General features: G+C 40.1%; 5 protein-coding genes across 7 annotated transcripts in view; 3 read left to right on the forward strand and 2 right to left on the reverse strand.

The window, feature by feature from the left end:
• Position 1: 1 nt before the first annotated feature.
• LOC110059913 (uncharacterized) lies at positions 2 to 4,699 on the reverse strand. 2 transcript variants are annotated; one of them, XM_089279464.1, is made up of 2 exons: positions 4,597 to 4,699; positions 2 to 2,127 (listed from the first exon to the last, which is right to left on the reverse strand). In XM_089279464.1, the coding sequence occupies exons 1-2, from the start codon at positions 4,652 to 4,654 to the stop codon at positions 569 to 571; spliced, it is 1,617 nt and encodes a 538-aa protein (XP_089135590.1). In that variant the 5' UTR covers positions 4,655 to 4,699; the 3' UTR covers positions 2 to 568. The 2 variants fall into 2 exon arrangements, with proteins under 2 accessions (XP_089135590.1, XP_089135591.1); XM_089279465.1 differs by lacking the exon at positions 4,597 to 4,699 and adding an exon at positions 3,497 to 3,751.
• A 2,583-nt stretch (positions 4,700 to 7,282) lies between these two features.
• On the forward strand, positions 7,283 to 9,415 carry LOC149096772 (uncharacterized). Its single transcript, XM_089279589.1, has 2 exons — positions 7,283 to 7,412; positions 7,537 to 9,415. Exon 2 carries the CDS (start codon positions 7,814 to 7,816, stop codon positions 8,684 to 8,686), a length of 873 nt encoding a protein of 290 aa, XP_089135715.1. The 5' UTR covers positions 7,283 to 7,412; positions 7,537 to 7,813; the 3' UTR covers positions 8,687 to 9,415.
• A 1,277-nt stretch (positions 9,416 to 10,692) lies between these two features.
• Positions 10,693 to 13,212, forward strand: LOC110059963 (uncharacterized). Its single transcript, XM_089279588.1, has 2 exons — positions 10,693 to 10,847; positions 10,977 to 13,212. Exon 2 carries the CDS (start codon positions 11,210 to 11,212, stop codon positions 12,533 to 12,535), a length of 1,326 nt encoding a protein of 441 aa, XP_089135714.1. The 5' UTR covers positions 10,693 to 10,847; positions 10,977 to 11,209; the 3' UTR covers positions 12,536 to 13,212.
• On the reverse strand, positions 13,207 to 14,801 carry LOC110060054 (uncharacterized). Its single transcript, XM_020766802.2, has one exon. It carries the CDS (start codon positions 14,673 to 14,675, stop codon positions 14,034 to 14,036), a length of 642 nt encoding a protein of 213 aa, XP_020622461.2. The 5' UTR covers positions 14,676 to 14,801; the 3' UTR covers positions 13,207 to 14,033.
• Positions 14,802 to 14,855: 54 nt separating this feature from the next.
• LOC110060052 (uncharacterized) overlaps positions 14,856 to 19,451 on the forward strand; it is a 7,106-nt gene continuing 2,510 nt past the window's right edge. The window contains exons 1-8 of one of the 2 annotated variants that reach the window (XM_020766800.2): positions 14,856 to 15,092; positions 15,238 to 15,416; positions 16,399 to 16,653; positions 16,794 to 17,067; positions 18,071 to 18,169; positions 18,465 to 18,566; positions 18,863 to 18,946; positions 19,435 to 19,451. The exon at positions 19,435 to 19,451 is cut by the window's right edge and continues 788 nt beyond it. In XM_020766800.2, coding sequence (XP_020622459.2) covers positions 15,003 to 15,092; positions 15,238 to 15,416; positions 16,399 to 16,653; positions 16,794 to 17,067; positions 18,071 to 18,169; positions 18,465 to 18,566; positions 18,863 to 18,946; positions 19,435 to 19,451 — 1,100 coding nt within the window. In that variant the 5' untranslated portion in view covers positions 14,856 to 15,002. Of the gene's footprint in view, positions 15,417 to 16,398; positions 16,654 to 16,793; positions 17,068 to 18,070; positions 18,170 to 18,464; positions 18,567 to 18,862; positions 18,947 to 19,434 lie in introns of both variants that reach the window. The other variant, XM_020766801.2, reaches the window with a different exon arrangement.

Here is a 19,451-nt window from a genome sequence, read left to right on the forward strand (position 1 = left end):
GTTTTGAGTGTACTGGTGGAGTATTTTATTCCAATTATAGAAAGTAAGCAATAGTATAGAGCGGGTATTTTAGTAGGGACTGGTAGTGCTCAATTTATTTGAGCTTTGTGAAAAAAAAAAATTATTTTAGGCACTCACGTACTAAAGTCTTTTAACCAATCAGAGCCGTAGTAGATGCGATCTTCTTAGCTAACTGGCTTGATTTAAAGCATCGTGTTACAGCTCATCATTAGTGTTGTTCGTATGAGTCAGGGTCACGCGGCAAAAAATGAAAGCAAGTTTGACCCACCGACAAGTTTGTACTGATTCACTGTGTTCCCTACAGGTATTTCTCTTGGATAGTAAACTACAATGAAAAACATCTGATGAAAAAGCATTTTTAAGTTCATCTGTGAACAGTTTCCGTTTAACAATGAAACAACGTCATTATTGCTTTGAAAGGCCTATTAATTATTGGCAACGCACCATTAAGTCAGTATTGGTATTAAGAATTGTCCTTCTTTGAAAATGTCACTCAAGTATTTTATTAAGTACTTTAAAGCATATGTTTGCAATTCTGGTTTCCTAATCAGTCGTCCTTCAAAAGTTCCTCAATGTCCGGTACTGCATATTCTGTTGGCTGGCGTTCCTGCGCCTCCACTTTTTCGTCGATCAAATTTTCGTCCGGAGCAGATTCTTGCACAACTTCCATAGTAGGCAGCTCGAGGAGGTCTTCAATGGGTATTCCTGCTTTCTCTTTCTCTGGTTCAGCAATCTCCAGAGCCTTGTGGTATCGTGGTTTTCTACGGACTTCCATCACCACAATCTCTTCTTCGAATTCGTCTACCTCCCCATCGTCATCATCCTCGTCGTCTTCGTCTTCGTCTTCTTCATCAGCCGCCTGGGGCGGTGCCGGTTTTTCTTCTGTTTTCTCTGGTTTTTCCTCATCTCCTTTCTCCTTCTCCTTGACCACATCACCAAGAGTTAGTATAGAGATAACCAGTTTGTCCCGTTTGGCGACTTCGGGGTGGATCCTACTCTCATTGACACTCGGTTCCAGGTCCTTCTTTTTCTGGTTGTAATCACTGGAATATTTCAAGTGAATATTGAAGTCGGACATTTCAGCGGTTTTGTCCTTTGTCTCAGGCGATGACTGTTCCACCATCCACTCTGGCATGTTAATTTGGGATTTCTCCTTCTTGACAACCATTATCGGGTCCTCGCCGCCGTGGCTAGAAGTCTTCGTAGAGCGCTCGACTATTGTCGTTCCTCCGTCGCCACCTCCGATCGTCTTAGTTATGACTGAACGCTGGTAAACGGTGTTAGTGCCAGGGTTGTCATCTGCAGACGTGCCAGTTGTGATGGTGGTATGCCCTCTTCTCTCAAACATGTTGATGTTATGTGTTTGAAAAGGCTGGCCTTTGATATGTACCTTAACACGGTTCTCTTGCGTTGCAGGGGGCTTGTTACCAAATTGAAGGAACACTTCTTTCTCCTGGATAGCGCGGTGGTTGGTCTCAAATTGAAGCTTGGTGTGCTCCTCTGAAGGGCGTGGCATACCTCCTCCAAAATTGATCAAAATCTTGTCTGGGTCGTGGCCCCCGCTCTTGATCTCTTTGGTCTCACTAGTGACGTTACTAGGCCCGTTCTTTGAGCTTATCCTCGTGGAAGTCGTCGTTATCGTCTTCACGATTCGTCGAATACGTCGGCCGTTCTCATCCACGTACTCCCTCACTTCAGTATTCTCGTCCGTGTCGCCTCCAGCTTGACCATTTTCTTTCTGTAGTGTCTCGAGTGTCAGATGTTTTGGCTCACTATCGTCAGACGATGTTTTAGTAGATGTTGTTGTTACGGTTTTTGTGACCACCCGTCGAACTCTCATCCCGTTTTCATCGACGTACTCCTCCATGTCCTCACCAATGCCTTCGTCTTTATCGCTGTGACTAGATTCAGAGCCGTCCTCTGTTTCTGGTTTCACTTTCGTCTCCTCGGTGTCTTTCTCTGCATTTTCTTGCAGCTCTTCAGGTTTCAATAAATTCACGTTTTCGTCGGGGTTGTTCGGAGATTTGGCGCTGGCGTAGGCGACTTTAACGCGTTTTTCTTCTGGTTCCCCGCGTAAACAACACGGGCAACACCACCTTATACAGGCTGAGGGAAATAATAAGAATACAACTATTATTAAAAAGAACAGCTCACTAGAAAACTGAGCAGAGTTAACTATTTAAAACAGTAATAACAAACAATTTAATTGGTTTTTGAGCGATTGCTACTCCTCGCATTTTTTGGCAACCGCTGATTCGTCTCGCGAAGTTGCTGGAACTGCTTCCAGAAGTTCTGTCTGAGGCGTTAATTTAATAGCCTGCGAACGCAGACGTATTTCCGGCTGTCGCTTGTCTCCGCCGAAAATAACGTCTGCGAACCCGAGCCAGGAAACGATTTCTGTGACGTAGGAATTTTAAGCCAATCACAGTTTAGCTCAAGTAGCCCCAGAACTACTGCGCGAGGTATTCTCTGGTTTCATTCTATTATGGAATCTGATTGGCCAAGGAGAAACAAAAGTCATTACGTCACAGAAATCATTTCCTGGCTCGGGTTCGCAGACGTTATTTTCGGCGGAGACAAGCGACAGCCGAAATACGCCTGCGTTCGCAGGCTATCAGTTTAAATGTTATGTCGTCTTTAACCAGCCCTATCATGCAGAAATGTTACGTTGTTTTCGAAGCACTTAAAGTGTCAAAAGGAGTATTAAACCCTCACTTTACTTAAGTCTAAAAGATAAACATTTGGTTTTCAAAACACGTCTAACTTAATAAAACATATTGCCTCGGAGAGATCGTGCTCGGCTAACTGAACGTGATGTCTTCCTAAATTATCCTATTTTAATTTGTCTTCAGTGAAGCATATAGGGCGACCTTGAACAATATAAGTCGTGAAAAGTTTGGAAAAGTTTCAAACAACCAAACAATAGACAGCCTAAAAATAACTCAAGTGTTTGAAACGTCCCTTCGCAAGAAACATTAAACTAAAAGCTCTTAACTAAAGTGACTTATTAGAAAGTTGCAAAGATAACCCACGCTAGCGATGATAATCGTGCGATATCGTTTACTAGTCTTGCAGTTTGAATACAAATAAATCTTGCACGTTGTATGCCTTCACCTTGTTAAGCAATGCGACTGACCTCCAAAAAGAATTTGATAAATTCTAATCCTCTTATCAAGTTGGGAAATTGGTTGTGAATTTATTTCTGAAACTAGCCTGTAGATAGCCCTTGCGCTGTTTAATGTGAAAAACAACGGACTATTAAGCGCGAGACAATAACAAAGTGATTCAAAAATGTCGAAGTTTCCAAACAGTTCGCGACATTGTCGTGGGAACTAGCTCTCAAAGTTGAATATAAGCGCAAGGATTTAGCATAAGTTTCCTGGATATCGTAGCGCTTAAAAATCTTCCACTTGCTGTAATAAAAACGCAATTTCCTTTTCGTAAAGAGCGGAATAATAACGAATTTAAAACGTACCTTTCATCGTGAATCACAGTTAAGTGTTACGCTGCAGTGACTGAGCAAAACCGCGTGCGAATTAAGTGTGGCGAGTGAGCAACAAGCTACCCGCAGTTTTGCTATATAAACTAACGGATGTCGTGACTTCCTCTCGATCGGAATTTGTTTTTCGTGATCTCGCTGTATCGTGTTACCAAATAACACGATTCCGTCAGTCCAGAATGGAAAAGGCGCGGTTTTTACAGCATTGGTTTGAATAATTGTGCGCAATTTTAATATTAAGTAGCGAACAAAGCACTGATGCGTGTTCAAAACTGCGCAAAACTTTTGGATTATGCAAAGTTTCTATTTGTATCTTGTCTATAGAATTCCAGGTTCGGAGACTTTCAAAGACCTTCCGATAGTTTGTCCCAGTTAAGGACCATGTACTAAATTACGATATCGTGTGTTTAAAATAACAGCACTGCGGGACTTGGGGCGATTTTTCCCAGACTTGTAAAATCAGTTTACACCCACAATTCTACGCCCTTAAATCTGCATCTAAATATCAACTCCTGTATTCTCATGTAAATTCTTTGTTTAAGTTGTTTCCAGCTAATAAGCACATCGGATGAAATCAACCATGAAGTGGTCGGCTGAAGAACAGAGAAGATCATCGAAAGAGGCTGTCAAAGTTTATTTATTTTCTAGCGAAAATAATTGAATAGTTCGAGGTCTTCGTAGTTCGGTCCAAGGTCCTTTACCACGGATTACAGCAAAGCTATTAGAGATTCCATTGCATGCGAGAGTTGGAAGTACGCTTGACTGCAAAGTCGTTCGTAAATGAAATCGGGAAGTATAGTTTACCATAAATTCACTTTTCAGTGGCAAGGTTCAGTTTACGATAACGTTAAAAGGTGTCTTTACAATAGCGGTCAACTTTGTACCTTATTTATAACTATCAGCAGTGAAATGTGCCTTACATGAATTGACACAAAAATGTCTATTTGTGGACTCACTGCTGACGCAAATAAAAACTGGAATAGCAGGTCAGATTAAATGTTTGAACGATGAAGTTCTTTAAAACTACTGTTACTTGTTCTCAATAAACCAAGCAAACGATGTACATAAAATCTTACCTAAAGGTATTCCAAAACGGTTAGCCGTCTTTCGCGCGACATAACGTCTCGACGACATGTTTAAATATTCTGACTAATCAAAGTTCACTTTTTCAAAGGGAGGAGTAAAAATTATGTATATTAATGTATGCCAGAAAAATTTGCCGCGCATCTGTTGTGCAATATACTTTTAAACCCTTTTAGCTTGGGCGGTTTGTTGCCCCATTTCAAACATTGTGATGATACTCTTGAGAATTCTCGCTTTCAAATTTTGAAATAGTCGCGTGTATATGAATGAATTATTTTTAGATGGATAAAAGAACAATTCTCTAGAGAATATTATGTGGTTTGTAATGAGAAAACATTCCACCCAAGCTAAAAAGGTCTGTTCAGTTGATTTCGCGTCATAAAATTGAGTGTACATTTGTCGTCTTTGCGACTTGTTTGGTCAGTTTTAAAGCAAACTTAAAAACATCCCAAGGCAAAAGCTTGATGGCAACTCCAGTTTGTAAATTGAGTGGCCCTGGATGAATGCATACCTATGCGTAAATTAATGTATTAGACACCGAATGTAAGATAAAGGTGGTTTTGAAATTCGATTTTAACATATAACTAAAGGAAATTCAATTGATGATTGCGTTCATTAATTAACGTTAATGAAGTTTTAAACCATTAAGAACATTGCTTGGAGCACCGAATAACGTTTGGCCACATAACATTTATTTTTAATTACACGAGTCAAGCGGCTCTAACCTCAAAATCAATGGCTCGTCTATTGAAGTTAGGGTGGTGGCTGGTGATTTAAATTTTGATCTCGCAAAGCAGTACAGAGAGGTTGTTCAAAGACCACAGTGAAGTAACGTTCTGAAATTTGCGATTTGCGATCCTACGTTTTGTCCAGTCTCTTATTTGATACAACAGAGAATAACATCCCGGGAATCCGTGATTTAGCATTCCTGTCTACGTTACCTTAAGTATGTTAGACTTGCAAGTTGAAGCTCGCATACCTGTGTACAGCTACCTGGTTGAAACTCGTTGTAAAGGGAAGGTGAAGGTGTACTGATGACTTTGCTCAACTGAACGAAAACTCTGACTGAAATGATTTGTACTAAATCAAGACCAGTCAGAAACATTTCTCGCCAAGCTTGAACGACAAAATAGCTCAGCCTCGCCTAATTTATTTTGACTACATGGAGTTATTAATTTGCAATAAATGAGTGGTATGGGTATAGAGGGAGACTAAAGACCTTGTATGATTGTCTGCACCAGGCCTTAGATGCGACAGCTGCGCCCGCAGTACGAGCGGCTCTCCAGCCGAAACGCAACGATGAAAGTCTTTCCTTCGTGACTAACAAAAGTAAAGACAATGCTTAAGTTGTCAATTCGGTCTCCAGCGAGAAAAGTGGCCTGACTTCAATGCCTTTACTGTTAACATACATGTCAGGTCATTTTCCTCTCCTGCTAAATACTGATTGGTTAATTCAAATTTCAGAGGCACCGGTCACATGCAAGGCTAGGCATTTTGGAGTGAAAGACCTACACATAAGGTCAATAAAAGGGGAAATGTAAGTTCAAGGGGTTCAGCTTTGTACTGAAGCGATAAAACTTACCAGATATTGCAACAAGTTCATTCTACTTCAATTCATGGACTGGGATGAAAAAGAGAGAAAGAACTGAGAGAACTTCCCAGAGATCCACTGCGTTTTGTCGATGAAAAGCGGGAAACAGGGAGCGCGATGCTTGATGGTTAGAAAGCAATGGATGCAAGCTGCAATGCCACGTTTACCATTACGTTCTAACCAAAGAAGGAAGCCTGGGAACGAGGCAGAGAGAGGTGTCATACAAAGCTGTTGTTGTTTTTGTTTCTGTTTTGTTTTTCTACAGCTGAAGTTTCATTGGATTACTTAAGCTTATTCAAACAATAAAGACAAACAATGATTGAATGGCTGCATGTATTCACATAACAAAACAATTAAAATGCACAGTATGAAAAAGTCATTTGTATGCGTGAAGACGTCGTCTTCGTCGCCGTCTTCTTCAGGATCCAGTGTGCCCGATGGCACATGGGGCTTCCCTAAGGGTTCTCCACTGATGCAGGTTTTCTGCATACCGTCTTGCTCTTTCGTCCGTTCCACGTTCCAGCAGTTCTTGTTCCATTGCTCTTTGTCAGGTCATCTTGGGTTCGCCTCGACTACGTTTCCCTCAGGGCAAGCCTATATGCCATTGTTAAGTTTGATAACCTAGCAAACACGCCTTAATGTAAAATTATTTATGCATAAGAAGTATTTTGAAGAGATATTACTAATTAAAATTCATCTAGCGCAAATGTCCGTATGATATGCTAAAATGCTATAAAAGACTTGCCATGGAGTTAAATATAAATTGAACATGCTCTATATCCGAGCGCTAAGGAAATAAAAGTACAAATTAATGGTGAAACTGAAAATTCAAAATTGGAAATATTCTTTTTTTTTTCATTGAAAAACCTGATGAGGTTCGTGTTAGTTTGTGAATATTTTGAATACAAAATGTCCAAATCCTCTCTTTGCCACGATCACATTTTATTCCAGCCATCGGGCTATTGTTTGCTTTTTGTCTTTCTATTAATACCAAGATTGTCTCGTGCTATTTAAATTGACTTTCCTACCAATGCTAGACCGACACGTGAGTGTTTAAGGGATTAAGTCACAATTCCCAAGGTACACACTTCCATCCATTGTGGTTAGAACACAATCGACCTTCACGCATAATTCTGAAAGGGGGGTCTAACGCCCAAAGTCGAAAATTTTGAGACAAACACTAAACTCTTGAAATTTAGGCCAACATATCAATCACAAGTAAGTCGACGTGATTATTGAAACCGCTGAGAGACTAACAGTTGTTTACTTAAATACTTTGGATATGTAGTTCATGTGCACAGTTTAAAATTGTTAATTACTCAGTTTGTGTTATTTTATTTAGTTTCAGACATTTTTAGGGTGTGCTGTCGTCGTTGCATTGTATACGCGACGAACAGAAAAAAAACTGCAAAAAGAAACACCAGATCTATCTGAACGACGAAGCAATTTACCTAAACTTGTTCAAGCCTGACAAGTTGTTATAAAACAACGCCAACATAATTAAGGAGGGCCAAAGAGTAAAACTAAACACAGAAGGCATTTATTTACCAGTTGAGGTCCGCACTCTGTCGTGCGCAAAATTAACCACAAAGGCAACAACAAGTCCAGACAACTACAACATGTCGTACCTAAACAGATTTGAAAGTCAAAGAAGACACAATTTGCCAAATACCATGACGTCCACCACAACTACAACAACTTCTATTCGAAGTCAGCGAACCGAACACCGAGAGGTTAGAATGGAAATGGAAGGTTCGAGTCATGGGTCACATGACATGCAAGCGTTTTCCCGACAAGATCATGCCTCCATGACGGAACCAAGGCAGTGGTATAGCGGTAACAACCACAGCATCAACTACAGCTCGTTTGACCAGCCATCACTCGTACGCGAGATGATTGGAGGGGGCAAAGCGATGACTGAGGGCTGGAGGGCAGTGGGACACCCTACGATGTCTGCTGATCGCGACGACGAATCCTCGGTGATAGTTGTTCAGAAAGAGAAACCTGCATTTGTGACGCCAGAGTGGATGGAAGAGCGGCCATCGCCCGAAACAAAGCGTCGAAACCCAGACGTCTTGGACATCAACATTCTGTTGAAATATCCCAGTGGTTACGTTCCTAAGAGTAATGCACCAGACCCGAAGAGAGTGCAATACGAGAGCACGATTCGCCCCGAAGTCGCCAAACGAGACAACTCGGCCCCTGTGCTACGTGATGAGGATTTTGACGACGACGACGACGAATTCGAAGAAGTGATTGTTGTCGTGGATGTCCAAAGAAAACCTCTTTGGAGAAAGGGTCTGGCGAAACCCAAACCAGAGCGACCAAAATTTGGTGTACCCATCCACAATCTCCTCCAGCTGCCAACACGAAGAGTGAAGCGACAACCAGCCCCTGATAATCTTTTTACTGATGAGAAAGTAGAGTCTGTGCAACGCCCTCCCATGAATTATGAAGCAATGGACTTGGAGGGTATTTTGGGAAACCTGTGATTTGAAAGATAGGATTGGAAACAAGTAGTGTTATTTTTAATTTCGAAGTTAAGTGCACGAGAATGGCGTTTTGACCGTGGAATTATATCTGCGTGACTTAATGACTTAATGTGACAGCTTTTGTGACTGAATGTAGCCTTTTCATTGGAGTTATCAAACACGTACATGCTGTTAGATTTTTAAAATTTTTTGTTTTGTCAAACAAAACTTCAGAAAAGTGTTTACACACCCGTATTGCTATAATTGTTTATCGTTTCATCGCTGCGATGTTTTAATCGGATAAGTTGTTGGCTTGTAGGCAATTATGCAAACCAAGACACATTTGTGGATATATCAATGCAACATCACGAACTCTTGTTTTTTTTTTTACTTTTTCCATTTTTTTACACCCTTAGGTACAATCGTTATCCTCCTTGAAAACGTTCCCACGAGAAAAGGAGAAAAATAATTACACTTCCACAGAGTGAGAAGATTTCAATGCACTTACGTTTTGCTAGCTTTCGCTCCCAAAAATCATGACTTTTAAAGGTGCTGGGTAATCTGCAATGCAGCACGTATTTTACTGGCCTGTTCGTTGTCGAATTTTCAACCCTGATAAAACACTGAGCCATTTGCAATGAAATGAAGTCTTATCTAATTTGCGTGCTGTTTCCGTAATACAAATAGTGTGAAATAAATCTTAATTTACTTTAAATTATAATACAGATTTAAAAGTTTTTAAAATTTCAATCTTACTGTTTGCCATTCCTTTAATGCCCATTGCAGAAAATTTGGTTGAACAGCAAGTCAGTATTCTAAAAATCGTTTTAAGCCCGCACTCTCTGATGATGTTCACACCCTACTCTAAAAAGGGAAATCTTTGTTTACAAAATTTGTGTCATTAGCATATTAAGCGATTCAGTTTTTAATTGAGCTAAAACAAAAAGATCGGTTCTGAACATTGATAGGTCATAACACGATTAGCTGTCCCAACGAATTTGAGCCCGATCTGGCGATTTATTGAGTACTTTTTGTGCAACGCGGGTTTAAAAACACACATTTCATAAAGAACGTTTGAGCTCGTTAGCGTCGTTGCCACCCAGAAATTTTGTTGTTTTTGAAGGCTAATTTCTCCTTGAATATTACCTCCAAAGAGTCAACCATTTCACCACACACTAAGTTTGACAAGTTCTTTAAATGTTTGGAGTATCTAGCATGGTGTCTTTGTTTGTAAATGAAGAAAATGTGAACAATGACTTTAGCAGCGATAGCTCTATTTTGACCGAAGATCGAGAGCCCGATTGAGCGAGCAGTCTAGCCCCAGTAAGAATTCCTTAGGCCTTGCGCTCGCTTACTACACCAGTTGATAATTTTCTATATTCTCAACAACTGTGTGCTTGGCGGTGTTATGATGTTGTAAGGGGAAATAATTTGTTGATCACCGTTAGGAATTGAAGATGAAGGTGGCTCTTAGTGCTCATCAGGTAGACTTGGAGCAATTTTAAGGGAATTTATTTAGTGAGCCCTGATCTGAACAAGTCCATATTTGTAAAAGTTAAAAAATATTATTCTCAGTGAAACATTCTGCAGGTTTGTATTTGAAGAGCGCACAAAATGAGGGGATGTTAATTTAAAATGTTTCAGGAAAACGACCCTTGTTGTCAGATTTTCGCAAGCTATACAGTGGAAAACTTTAAGTAATTCTCTCAATATAGGGCCTTAAACATGATGACTGAATGGACTTTCAAAGAGCCTTGCACCTTTTGACATATCTTAAAATGCATGCAATTTTGCCACCTTTTTACAGACCATGTCATCTTTAATGCTATTTTTAAGTCAAATCTTAATTTCATCGAAAAAGCGAAATTGATTCTAGTTTGTACAGCACGTTGCATACAAAATGGCCGGAACCGATCTTTCCCAGGGCAACATATTTTACTCTTTTGAAAGTCATTCTTTGCTTTTAGTCCGCGCTTTAGAACAAATTTTTTAAATTGTCTTTCCTACCAATAATAAATTATCAGCTCAAGGGATTAAGTCACAAATCCCTAGGCGCATTTTAAAACGCCATAGCTTCCATGTGCGCTATCCGGGATGCATAATTTTTGAGCTGAGTGTAACGCCTCATCAAGACAGAACTATTGAAACACCGAGCTGACCAAAGCAAAGACATCGCCGAATAGTAAGTTGCCACTGTTAAAAACAAACAGTTCATTTCTTTGCTAAAACAGTTTGGATTTTCCTTGGCAGTTTTATCCATAACTCACAGTGGTTAATTATATTCCATTTGTGTTATTTCATCTAATTGCAGAAGTTTTTTGCGTGCCCTCAACTTGTTGCATTGTGCAAACGTGAAGCTGAACTAAAGTGGTCAAAATAGCCGGATGAGTAACTTCAGATCTGTGAACGGGCAGGAAACATAACTACAGAACACAGCGAACGTAAACATGGGAACAAAACAGTAAAAACAAACACAGAAGAGTCTTGCACGCAAACAATCACGAGGACAACAACAGACTAAAGAAAACTACAGCAAGGTTTAATATGGCGTACCTGAAACGATATAAAAACGAGAGAACCCAAATAGAGATAAATATCATAAGAGAAACTTCTAGTAAAACAACTTCTGTTCGAAAGAAGAGCGAGGCTAAGATGGAACTGAAAGGACCACCTTTTGGATTATACGAGATCACAATGTTTTGTCCGCAAGATCATGCCAGCTCCATGACGGAATCTAGGCAATGGCACAGCGGTACCCACTATGGTATCAACTACAGCTCGTTTAACCACCAATCAGTGTTTAGTAAAACGATCAGAGGCGGCAACGGACATCGCGGCGGGGAATCCTCGGTGGTAGTTGTTAAGAAAGAGAAACCTCCATTTGTGACACCAGACTGGATGGAGGAACGGCCATCGCCAGAAACGAAGCGTCGAAATCCTGAAGTCTTGGACATCAACATTCTGTTGAAATATCCCGGTGGTAACGTTCCTAAGAGGAATGCACCAGATCTGAGGAGAGTGCAATATGAGAGCACGATTCGTCCAGAAGTCGCCAAGCGAGACAGCGCTGTTCCTGTATTACCTGTTAAGAAAGAGAAACCTGAATTTGTGACCCCAGAGTGGATGGAAGAGCGGCCATCGCCAGAAACAAAACGTCGAAATCCTGAGGATTTGGACATCAACATTCTTTTGAAATACCCCAATGGTTATGTCTCTAGAAAGAATGCGCCAGACCCAATGAAAGTACAGTACGAAAGTACGATTCATCCAGAAGTCGCCAAACGAGACAATTCGATTCCTGTGCTAGCTGTCCAGAGAGAAAAACGTGCATTTGTAACACCAGAGTGGATGGAAGAGCGGTCATCACCCGAAACAAGGCGTCGGAACCCAGACGTCTTAGACATCAATAGTGTGTTGAAATATTCTAACTGTTATGTCCCTAAACTGGTTTCACCAGACCCGAGGAAGGTGCAATACGAGAGCACGATTCGCCCAGAAATCGCCAAACGAGACAACTCGGTTCCTTTGCTACAGGATTTTGAAGATGATGATGAAGATGATGAAGATGATGAGGAAGAGGAATATGATGAATTCGAGGAAGTGATTGTCATCGTGGACGTCCGAAGAAAACCTGTCTGGCATAGAGGACTTGAATTACCTAAAGCAGAGCAACAGAAAGTTGGTGTACCCATCCAAGATCTCCTCCAGCTGCCAACACGAAGAGTGAAGCGAGAATCAGCACAGGACAAGCTTTCCATTGATAATAATAGTAATGATATCACTATTATTGATGAGAAAATCGAGTCCGTGCAACGCCACGCTGTGGTTCAAGAAGCACAGGCCTTGGCGAGTATCTTCCAAGGCCTTTGATTTATTAACGTGCGAGGAGACTTGCGTGGGCCATACATACATACATACATACATACATATATTTTTGATGAGGCAGGTCTGCGTCTGGCAACCCAGGGGGCTGGTGTGGACCTGCCATAAAATATATACCTAAAAACTAAAATCTCGCGTGGGTTCCACACGCGAGAGCTGTACGATACCCGAATGGTCCAAAAGTGAGCGCCCCTGCAGGCTGGTTATTTGTATACAAGTATTGTTTGTAATTCCTACAATGCACGAGAGTGAGAATAATAATTATTTATAAGGAAATTTGCATACCGAAACAGCCTCTATGAAGATGTAGCCAGCCTTTTCACAAAAGGAGACGGAATCGTATCACGGACGACGATTTTTTGGCTACACGCAGGCACGTGTAACTTACAAAATTGTTTAATTAAAGCCATTAAGTGTTAAATCCGACATCAAGCATTTGCGTGCATTAGTCTCTCTATATAAACCAAAGCATATAACTGTATACACTGATGGAACATCATAAATTTGAACTCTTCTCCATTTCAAATTGAATCATCATTTTTCATTGACAGGTTCCAGCCAAAACAGGACAAAAAACCGTACCATACACCATATAGTTATGTAGATTTATGTGTATTCACTTTCATTAGCCTTTGGAGCAATAAATTGTCACTCAACAATCTTCATTGCAACTTGTATTTAACTGGCCTTGTCAAATATTCAAGCCTGATTAAACACTGCACACATACTCCAGATTTACATTTCAGTAACAGCTTATGATGGAAATTGAACTTATCTCCGTTAAGTTTTTTCAAAATGCTTGAAAGTCACTTTCAGAGAATGGTGCAATTTCCCTGGACCCAATAGACCATTTTACAGTTGTCTGCTCAGTGACCTGGCCTTTGTATGACAGCGAGGGTAGAGTTGACCTCGTTTTGATACAGACCTCACTGCTTTTGTTGTGTAAAACAAGTTGTTCTGATGCTAACTAGGTGCATTTACATGACAAAAGCAGTGAGGTCTGTATCAAAACAAGGTCAACTCTAGCCTCGCTGCCATACAAAGGCTAGGTCACTGAGCAGACAACTGTAAAATGGTCTATTAAAACCAACTGCAGAAATGCACTCAAAACTTTGTGCAATATAATTTTTTCAATTTCTTTATCACCTACGGGTAGATCCTTATGCATTCGCTAAATATCTTGTCCACCACTTAAGGTTACTGATTCTGATAAAGAATTCCTAAAGGATCACAATCATAATCAACATTATCATTTCTTTTAGATGCAAAGTGGTGCATACATGTAGGGCAAAACATTGCAATTAGTCCAACTGTTCTCAAAATAGTTTATCGATACCCTGTTCTTGTATCAATAGGGTTCTTTGGAGAAAACCAGTTGCAAAAGAGGGGGGTGGGACTTTTGCCAAGGGGGACCAAAAATTTCCCCTCCTCCTCTCTTTGCTTCTGCTACAGAACACAATAAATTATATCCTACAAAATAAAAATACTACGACTGTGACCAAGGCTTGTCATTAAGGCGCTGTTTCTCGTAAGCAGCCATTGCCCGCTTCGGTGGAACGAGAGAGTCATTCACCCCTGGCTTTCGTTTCTTCTTTTTCTGCTCCCAGGCCTCCTCTTCTTCATCTGGTTCGTATCTTGTCCCGGAATTAGAAACACTTGGCACTAAGCTAGGCTCTCTCGGCTTTTCAGGTTCAGAACTCGGAGTCCCTGTAACCACCAGATCATGAGAAAACTTACATCTATCACCCAGCCTGCATCGTCCTTTTTGAAACTTGAAACAAATCTTTTTAGACTTGTGTTTGTCTTCCTCCGACTTGCCCTCTGAAAGTTGCACGTGTTTCTCGAGAACAGATAACTTCTTCTGCTCTTCAGCAAGAAATGGGTTAAAGAAGACCGAAGATGTCTGGTATGTCCGTTGGTTCAGTTCCTTCGTGTTGGAAACAGAATCTGTCTTGAGATCCAATGTTGGTAATGGGAGAGGCATCTGAGATTCCATCGGCTCATTGCCAGTATTTTTATTGCCACCAGAATTTGTGGAACATCCTTCTACTCTAGTTTCTTCGTCATCAGATTCAGAAGAACTGCTAGAATCACTTCCATAATCGGGAACAAGACCAAGAAGTGACATGCTACTTGCGAGTTGATTTTTCCGCCATGTTGGATTGTTGGGTTGAGGAACGACGAATCCATTCCGCTGTCGGGTAGTCTCAGGAAAAATTTTATATCGGGATAGCTGGCCTAAAGGATGGGAGAGTTGAGGAAATTTTTCTGTGTATTTAATCACATAGATAAAAACGTTTTCGATAATAAATAATTGTATCTAAAATGTTTCAGGTTGTACCTGGACCCAAATATTCTATTTAATCAAAATATTAATTCCCATACCCACTCTGGTGAGGGTTTTATTTAGACTCGCTCCAGGCTTTCAGGTTCGCACGTGCCCGATGTTTTCAATATGGCGGACGTGCAGATAGAGCGGTCAAATAAAATCCTGACGGAATTTCTGTCGTGGTGCGAACAAAATGGCTTAATACTGAGCCAAAAGGTTTGTTGAGGCAACAATCATTTGCTGAAGAATTCTCACGTTTTTACAACAGGAAGTACTGTGTCAGCTACATGTGTGGTGTCCAACATTTTGTTATGCTGGCAAATGGACATGTCAAGGAAGCTAAATTGCTGCTTGTTTTCAGGTGAAAGTTGGGCTGCAAGGATCATGTCATCGTTATGGCATGATAGCTGTGGAAGACATAGAGGAAGGGGAGTGCTTGTTTGAAATTCCACGATCGCTTGTGTTGCAACCCAAGACTTCATCCATTTCAGGGATCCTTGAAAATTTAGCAAATGATAATCAGTTTGATTCAGAAAGAGGGTAAAATGCTGTGCTTATTGAGTACTATTGGTGTCTACTGTAGATTTATGTTACTAGATGAAATGGGCTTAAATGGTTAATACTCTGGACTGTAAATTTGAAGGTCTGGGAAATGATTTTTGGGACAAGACTCTACATCATAGTTAATAGAGGGGAATGGTTATAAAACCCGACAAAGTTCTTTGTTGTATGTTTTTGTTCGGTTTTTTTGGCCCTGATCGTGCGTAAAACACAATAGTTGTTTACTCCATACTGAGGAACTAACCAATAGAAATGTTTTGGTTACGTAATTCATGCAGAGTGTATGAACGCAAAACAAAAGATTGTGCATGGTCGTGGACCTTCCAACATAAATCTTGCCTCTTCATTTGTTCCTTTGATGTTTGGCAGGCTTCATAACCAGTCCCCTCTATAAGCTATATCTATATCAAGTAAAGATAGCTACAATTGAATTGTTTAAGGAATAAGTGAAAACCTGCAGATACCCCTCTGATGGGATAGTTTCCAGACATTCATTCTAGAGAAGTTGCATTACTCCTTGTTATTTCAGCAACTGTTTGTTGATCGATCGCAGGGACCACAGAGACCATTTTAAAGTGGCAGGGCTGAAAAATCTGGTCAAGACAAACAAGCATTAAAGGTCACTGTTCTGTCATTTATCATGGATTTGCCTGCCATTATCCATATCATCTGGAACCCTTAAAAAATCAACCCTAAGCAAAAACGTGGTAGGACTGTAGCATGACCCCTTCCCTTCTGCCATCCCTGGATCAATCAATCCATCAGTCAATTGATCAGCCAGTCAGTCGGTTGGTCAGTCGGTCAGTCCCACAATCAATCAAGCTGTCAATAATTTGTTATGATGATAAATTCATTTATTCAGCACCTACCAGTTTATTAATCAAATACTCAATTTTTAATATAATAATAATGAGTCAGTTTGAACACTAGACAATAAGCTAAATGAATTAATTTTACCCAGATCTGGCTGGGCTCCTCTTCTTCTGACATTGATGTATGAGTACACTAATCCATCATCTTACTGGAAGCCGTATCTGAACCTTGTACCTGATGTCACTGTGCTGGATCAGCCCATGTTCTGGGCATTGGAGGAGAGACACAAAGAATTGCAAGGAACTGGAATAGAGGAGGATGTTGAAAGTGATGTACAACACATTGAAGAAGAGTACAATGTTATTGTCTTGCCATTTATTAAGAAACACCCAGAGCTTTTCAGGTACAAAATCAGATGTGGGATTTGCATTTCAACTTTCAATAATGTACTAATAAATAGGCAAGCGAGGATATTTTAATATTTTTACTCCGAACATGGAAAATTTTAACCTCATAGATAATTCAATTTATTATTCTTTGCAGTGAATCCCTCCACACAGTTGCTCTTTATAAACATTTGGCAGCATTTGTTATGGCTTACAGCTTCACAGAGCAAGACTCAAGCAAATATGATAATGATGATGAGGAGGAGGAGGAGGAGGAGGAGGATGACAACATCACTGAAGTCAAGAGTAATGATTCAGCTCCTGCAATGGTTCCAATGGCTGACATTCTAAATCATATCAGTAACCATAATGCTCACTTAGAGTTTGGTGCAGAATCTTTGACAATGGTGGCAACACAAGATATTCACAAGGTAAAGATCATGGGTCTGAGTGCGATTTTACAACAGCTGTTTTCAAGAAAGGTGTCTGCATCTGTTTTGAAATGATGCTTGTGGCATGTGCTAAACCCAGGGTTTAATCTGATAAAGACATATCTATGGAACCACATTGGTTCATGTAGGTGGTTAGTCACGTGACCAAACACCAGGTAAGGGCAAAATCATGCCCTAAGTTTAAACTTAGTGAGCCCATAGGTCCTTTTAGATCTGATATGCTGTTCATTATTAACAAGGTTTCAATGGCCATGTATTTTCTGCCAGACAGTTTTTGACTGTCCGCAATCTCCTTATCGTAATAACGACATGATATTCTGGATTTTGCATATTGTTTGGGGTCACCATTTTGCATGTGACATTGACCAGTCTGCAAACAGTTGGATTTGAGTTTCATCTGAGGTCATTACCGTGTGCATTTAGTAGACAATCGGTCCACAAGCCTGTTGTTCTACTTTTTGCTGCTACACCGTTTTGACGAAACCCAACCAGGTTGAAACAGATGTCCATGTTTACAATTCTTGGCTTTCCATTTGGACTCTGTCATGTCGTTGTCCCCTTAAGCTTTCTGCATAGTAATCAGCCTTGCTTCATTGTTATGTTTCCAGTTTCATTCCCTGTAATCATCCTGATATATCCTTATTGCTCTACCATGCTGCCTCATAGTTGGCTGTCCAGAATACTTGCAAGATTGGATATTAAGAAACAGAAACTCTGTGGCATCTACATATTGTACTTGGCAAAGGTTGCTCATCACACCAAGAGTGCCTGTGCTGAGACTTAGCTCTCTTGGTGTGCTAGCTTGCCTAGATTTGCCAGAAACAGCAGTTCTTTTCCACATGTGACTGTGTTAGTCTGGTTCAACTGTAGTAGAACTGCAATGAGCATAAGAGTATTGGACTTCCTAAATTCAATCTCTCCAAGCTACAGTTGTGGCCCAGAGTACAGTCAAATTCTTGGTCACTTCCATTCCTTGTTTTAGGGACAGGAAATTTTCAATACCTATGGCAAGCTTGCAAACTGCCACTTACTTCAAACTTATGGATTTGTTGAAGATGAATTACCAAATCCATATGACATGGTAAGATACTTAAGTCTTCTAGAAATTAAAATGTTGCACAAAGTAAAGTTTAGGTTTAGTTTGGTTTTGAAGAAGGGGGTAGTTATTAGAATAGGTGCATGTATAAAAAACAGCCCTGAAAGGGGAGCTGTGATTATAAAGAGGGTGCTTATTGGGAAGAAGGACACTAAATCAAATCATTACTGTAACTTGTATAAAGTGAGACAATCTGAACATTACATGTTGCCTTTTTGATAAAACAGTTATACAGTCACCTTGATAGGTCTAATCACAGGAAATTCTGTTTTATTGGCAGGTAGACATACCCATCAGTGCATTTAATGAGGTGATGAAGGCAAGCCAAGCTCATCAAGCAAGGGGAATGTTAAATGCTAAGTTTGAGTTTATGGAGGAAATGGTGAGAGCATTATTTTTATTATGTGTAATTTATTTATTTTATTTAACCAATTTGCCAAAGGTAGGTGAGATGTAAAAGAACATTTTTGTCCCCTACAAGGCATGTCACCCTTACCCAGCCCATGATAGCAATATCATGCCCTTGGTCTTTAAGCCTCACTAAGACAGTTTGGAATTGCTGTAAATAAGTTTTAGATTTAGTTATCATCCTGGATCTTATCATCATATGCTACCTTACCTAATTTATCTATGGTTAGTATCTTCTTATATAATGAAGGGTGGCCTGTTTCTTTGTAGGGTGTGGCTTCTGAAGATGATGTGTTTCCCTTTGGTCAAGATGGATGTTCTCACTTTGGTCCAGATTTGTATGCAACCTTAAGAGTAAGTGCTATGAATGCTTTGTTTTATACTGCTTCAGTCAGTTGGTCAGTCAGACAGTTGGTCAGTTGGTCAGTCAGTCGGTCAGTGAGTCAACCAGTCAGTTAGTTGGTCAGTCAATCAGTCAGTCCATCAGTCAATCAATCCCACAATCAATCAAGCTGTCAATAATTTGTTTTGATGATAAATTCATTTATTCAGCACCTACCAGTTTATTAATCAAATACTCAATTCATAATATAATAATAATGAGTCAGTTTGAACACTAGACAAAAGTAGTCAGTCAATCAGTCCGTCAACCAGTCATTCCGTCATTCAATCAATCAATCTACATTGTATTTATCAATTAGTGGGTTGGTCAGTCAGTTGATCAGTCAGTTAATCAGCTACAAACAGTTGACTACCATCAGTTTTTTGCTCTCTGATGGCCATTCATACATGTTGTAGTTGTTTTAATTAAAAATATCCCAATTTTTTAAAATTGTTTAAAGATCCTTCATTTGTCAGA

Source organism: Orbicella faveolata, unplaced genomic scaffold (assembly GCF_042242905.1).
Source record: "Orbicella faveolata isolate gen_17 unplaced genomic scaffold, um_ofav_v1 contig_47, whole genome shotgun sequence".
In the NCBI taxonomy this organism is placed as follows: Eukaryota; Metazoa; Cnidaria; class Anthozoa; order Scleractinia; family Merulinidae; genus Orbicella; species Orbicella faveolata.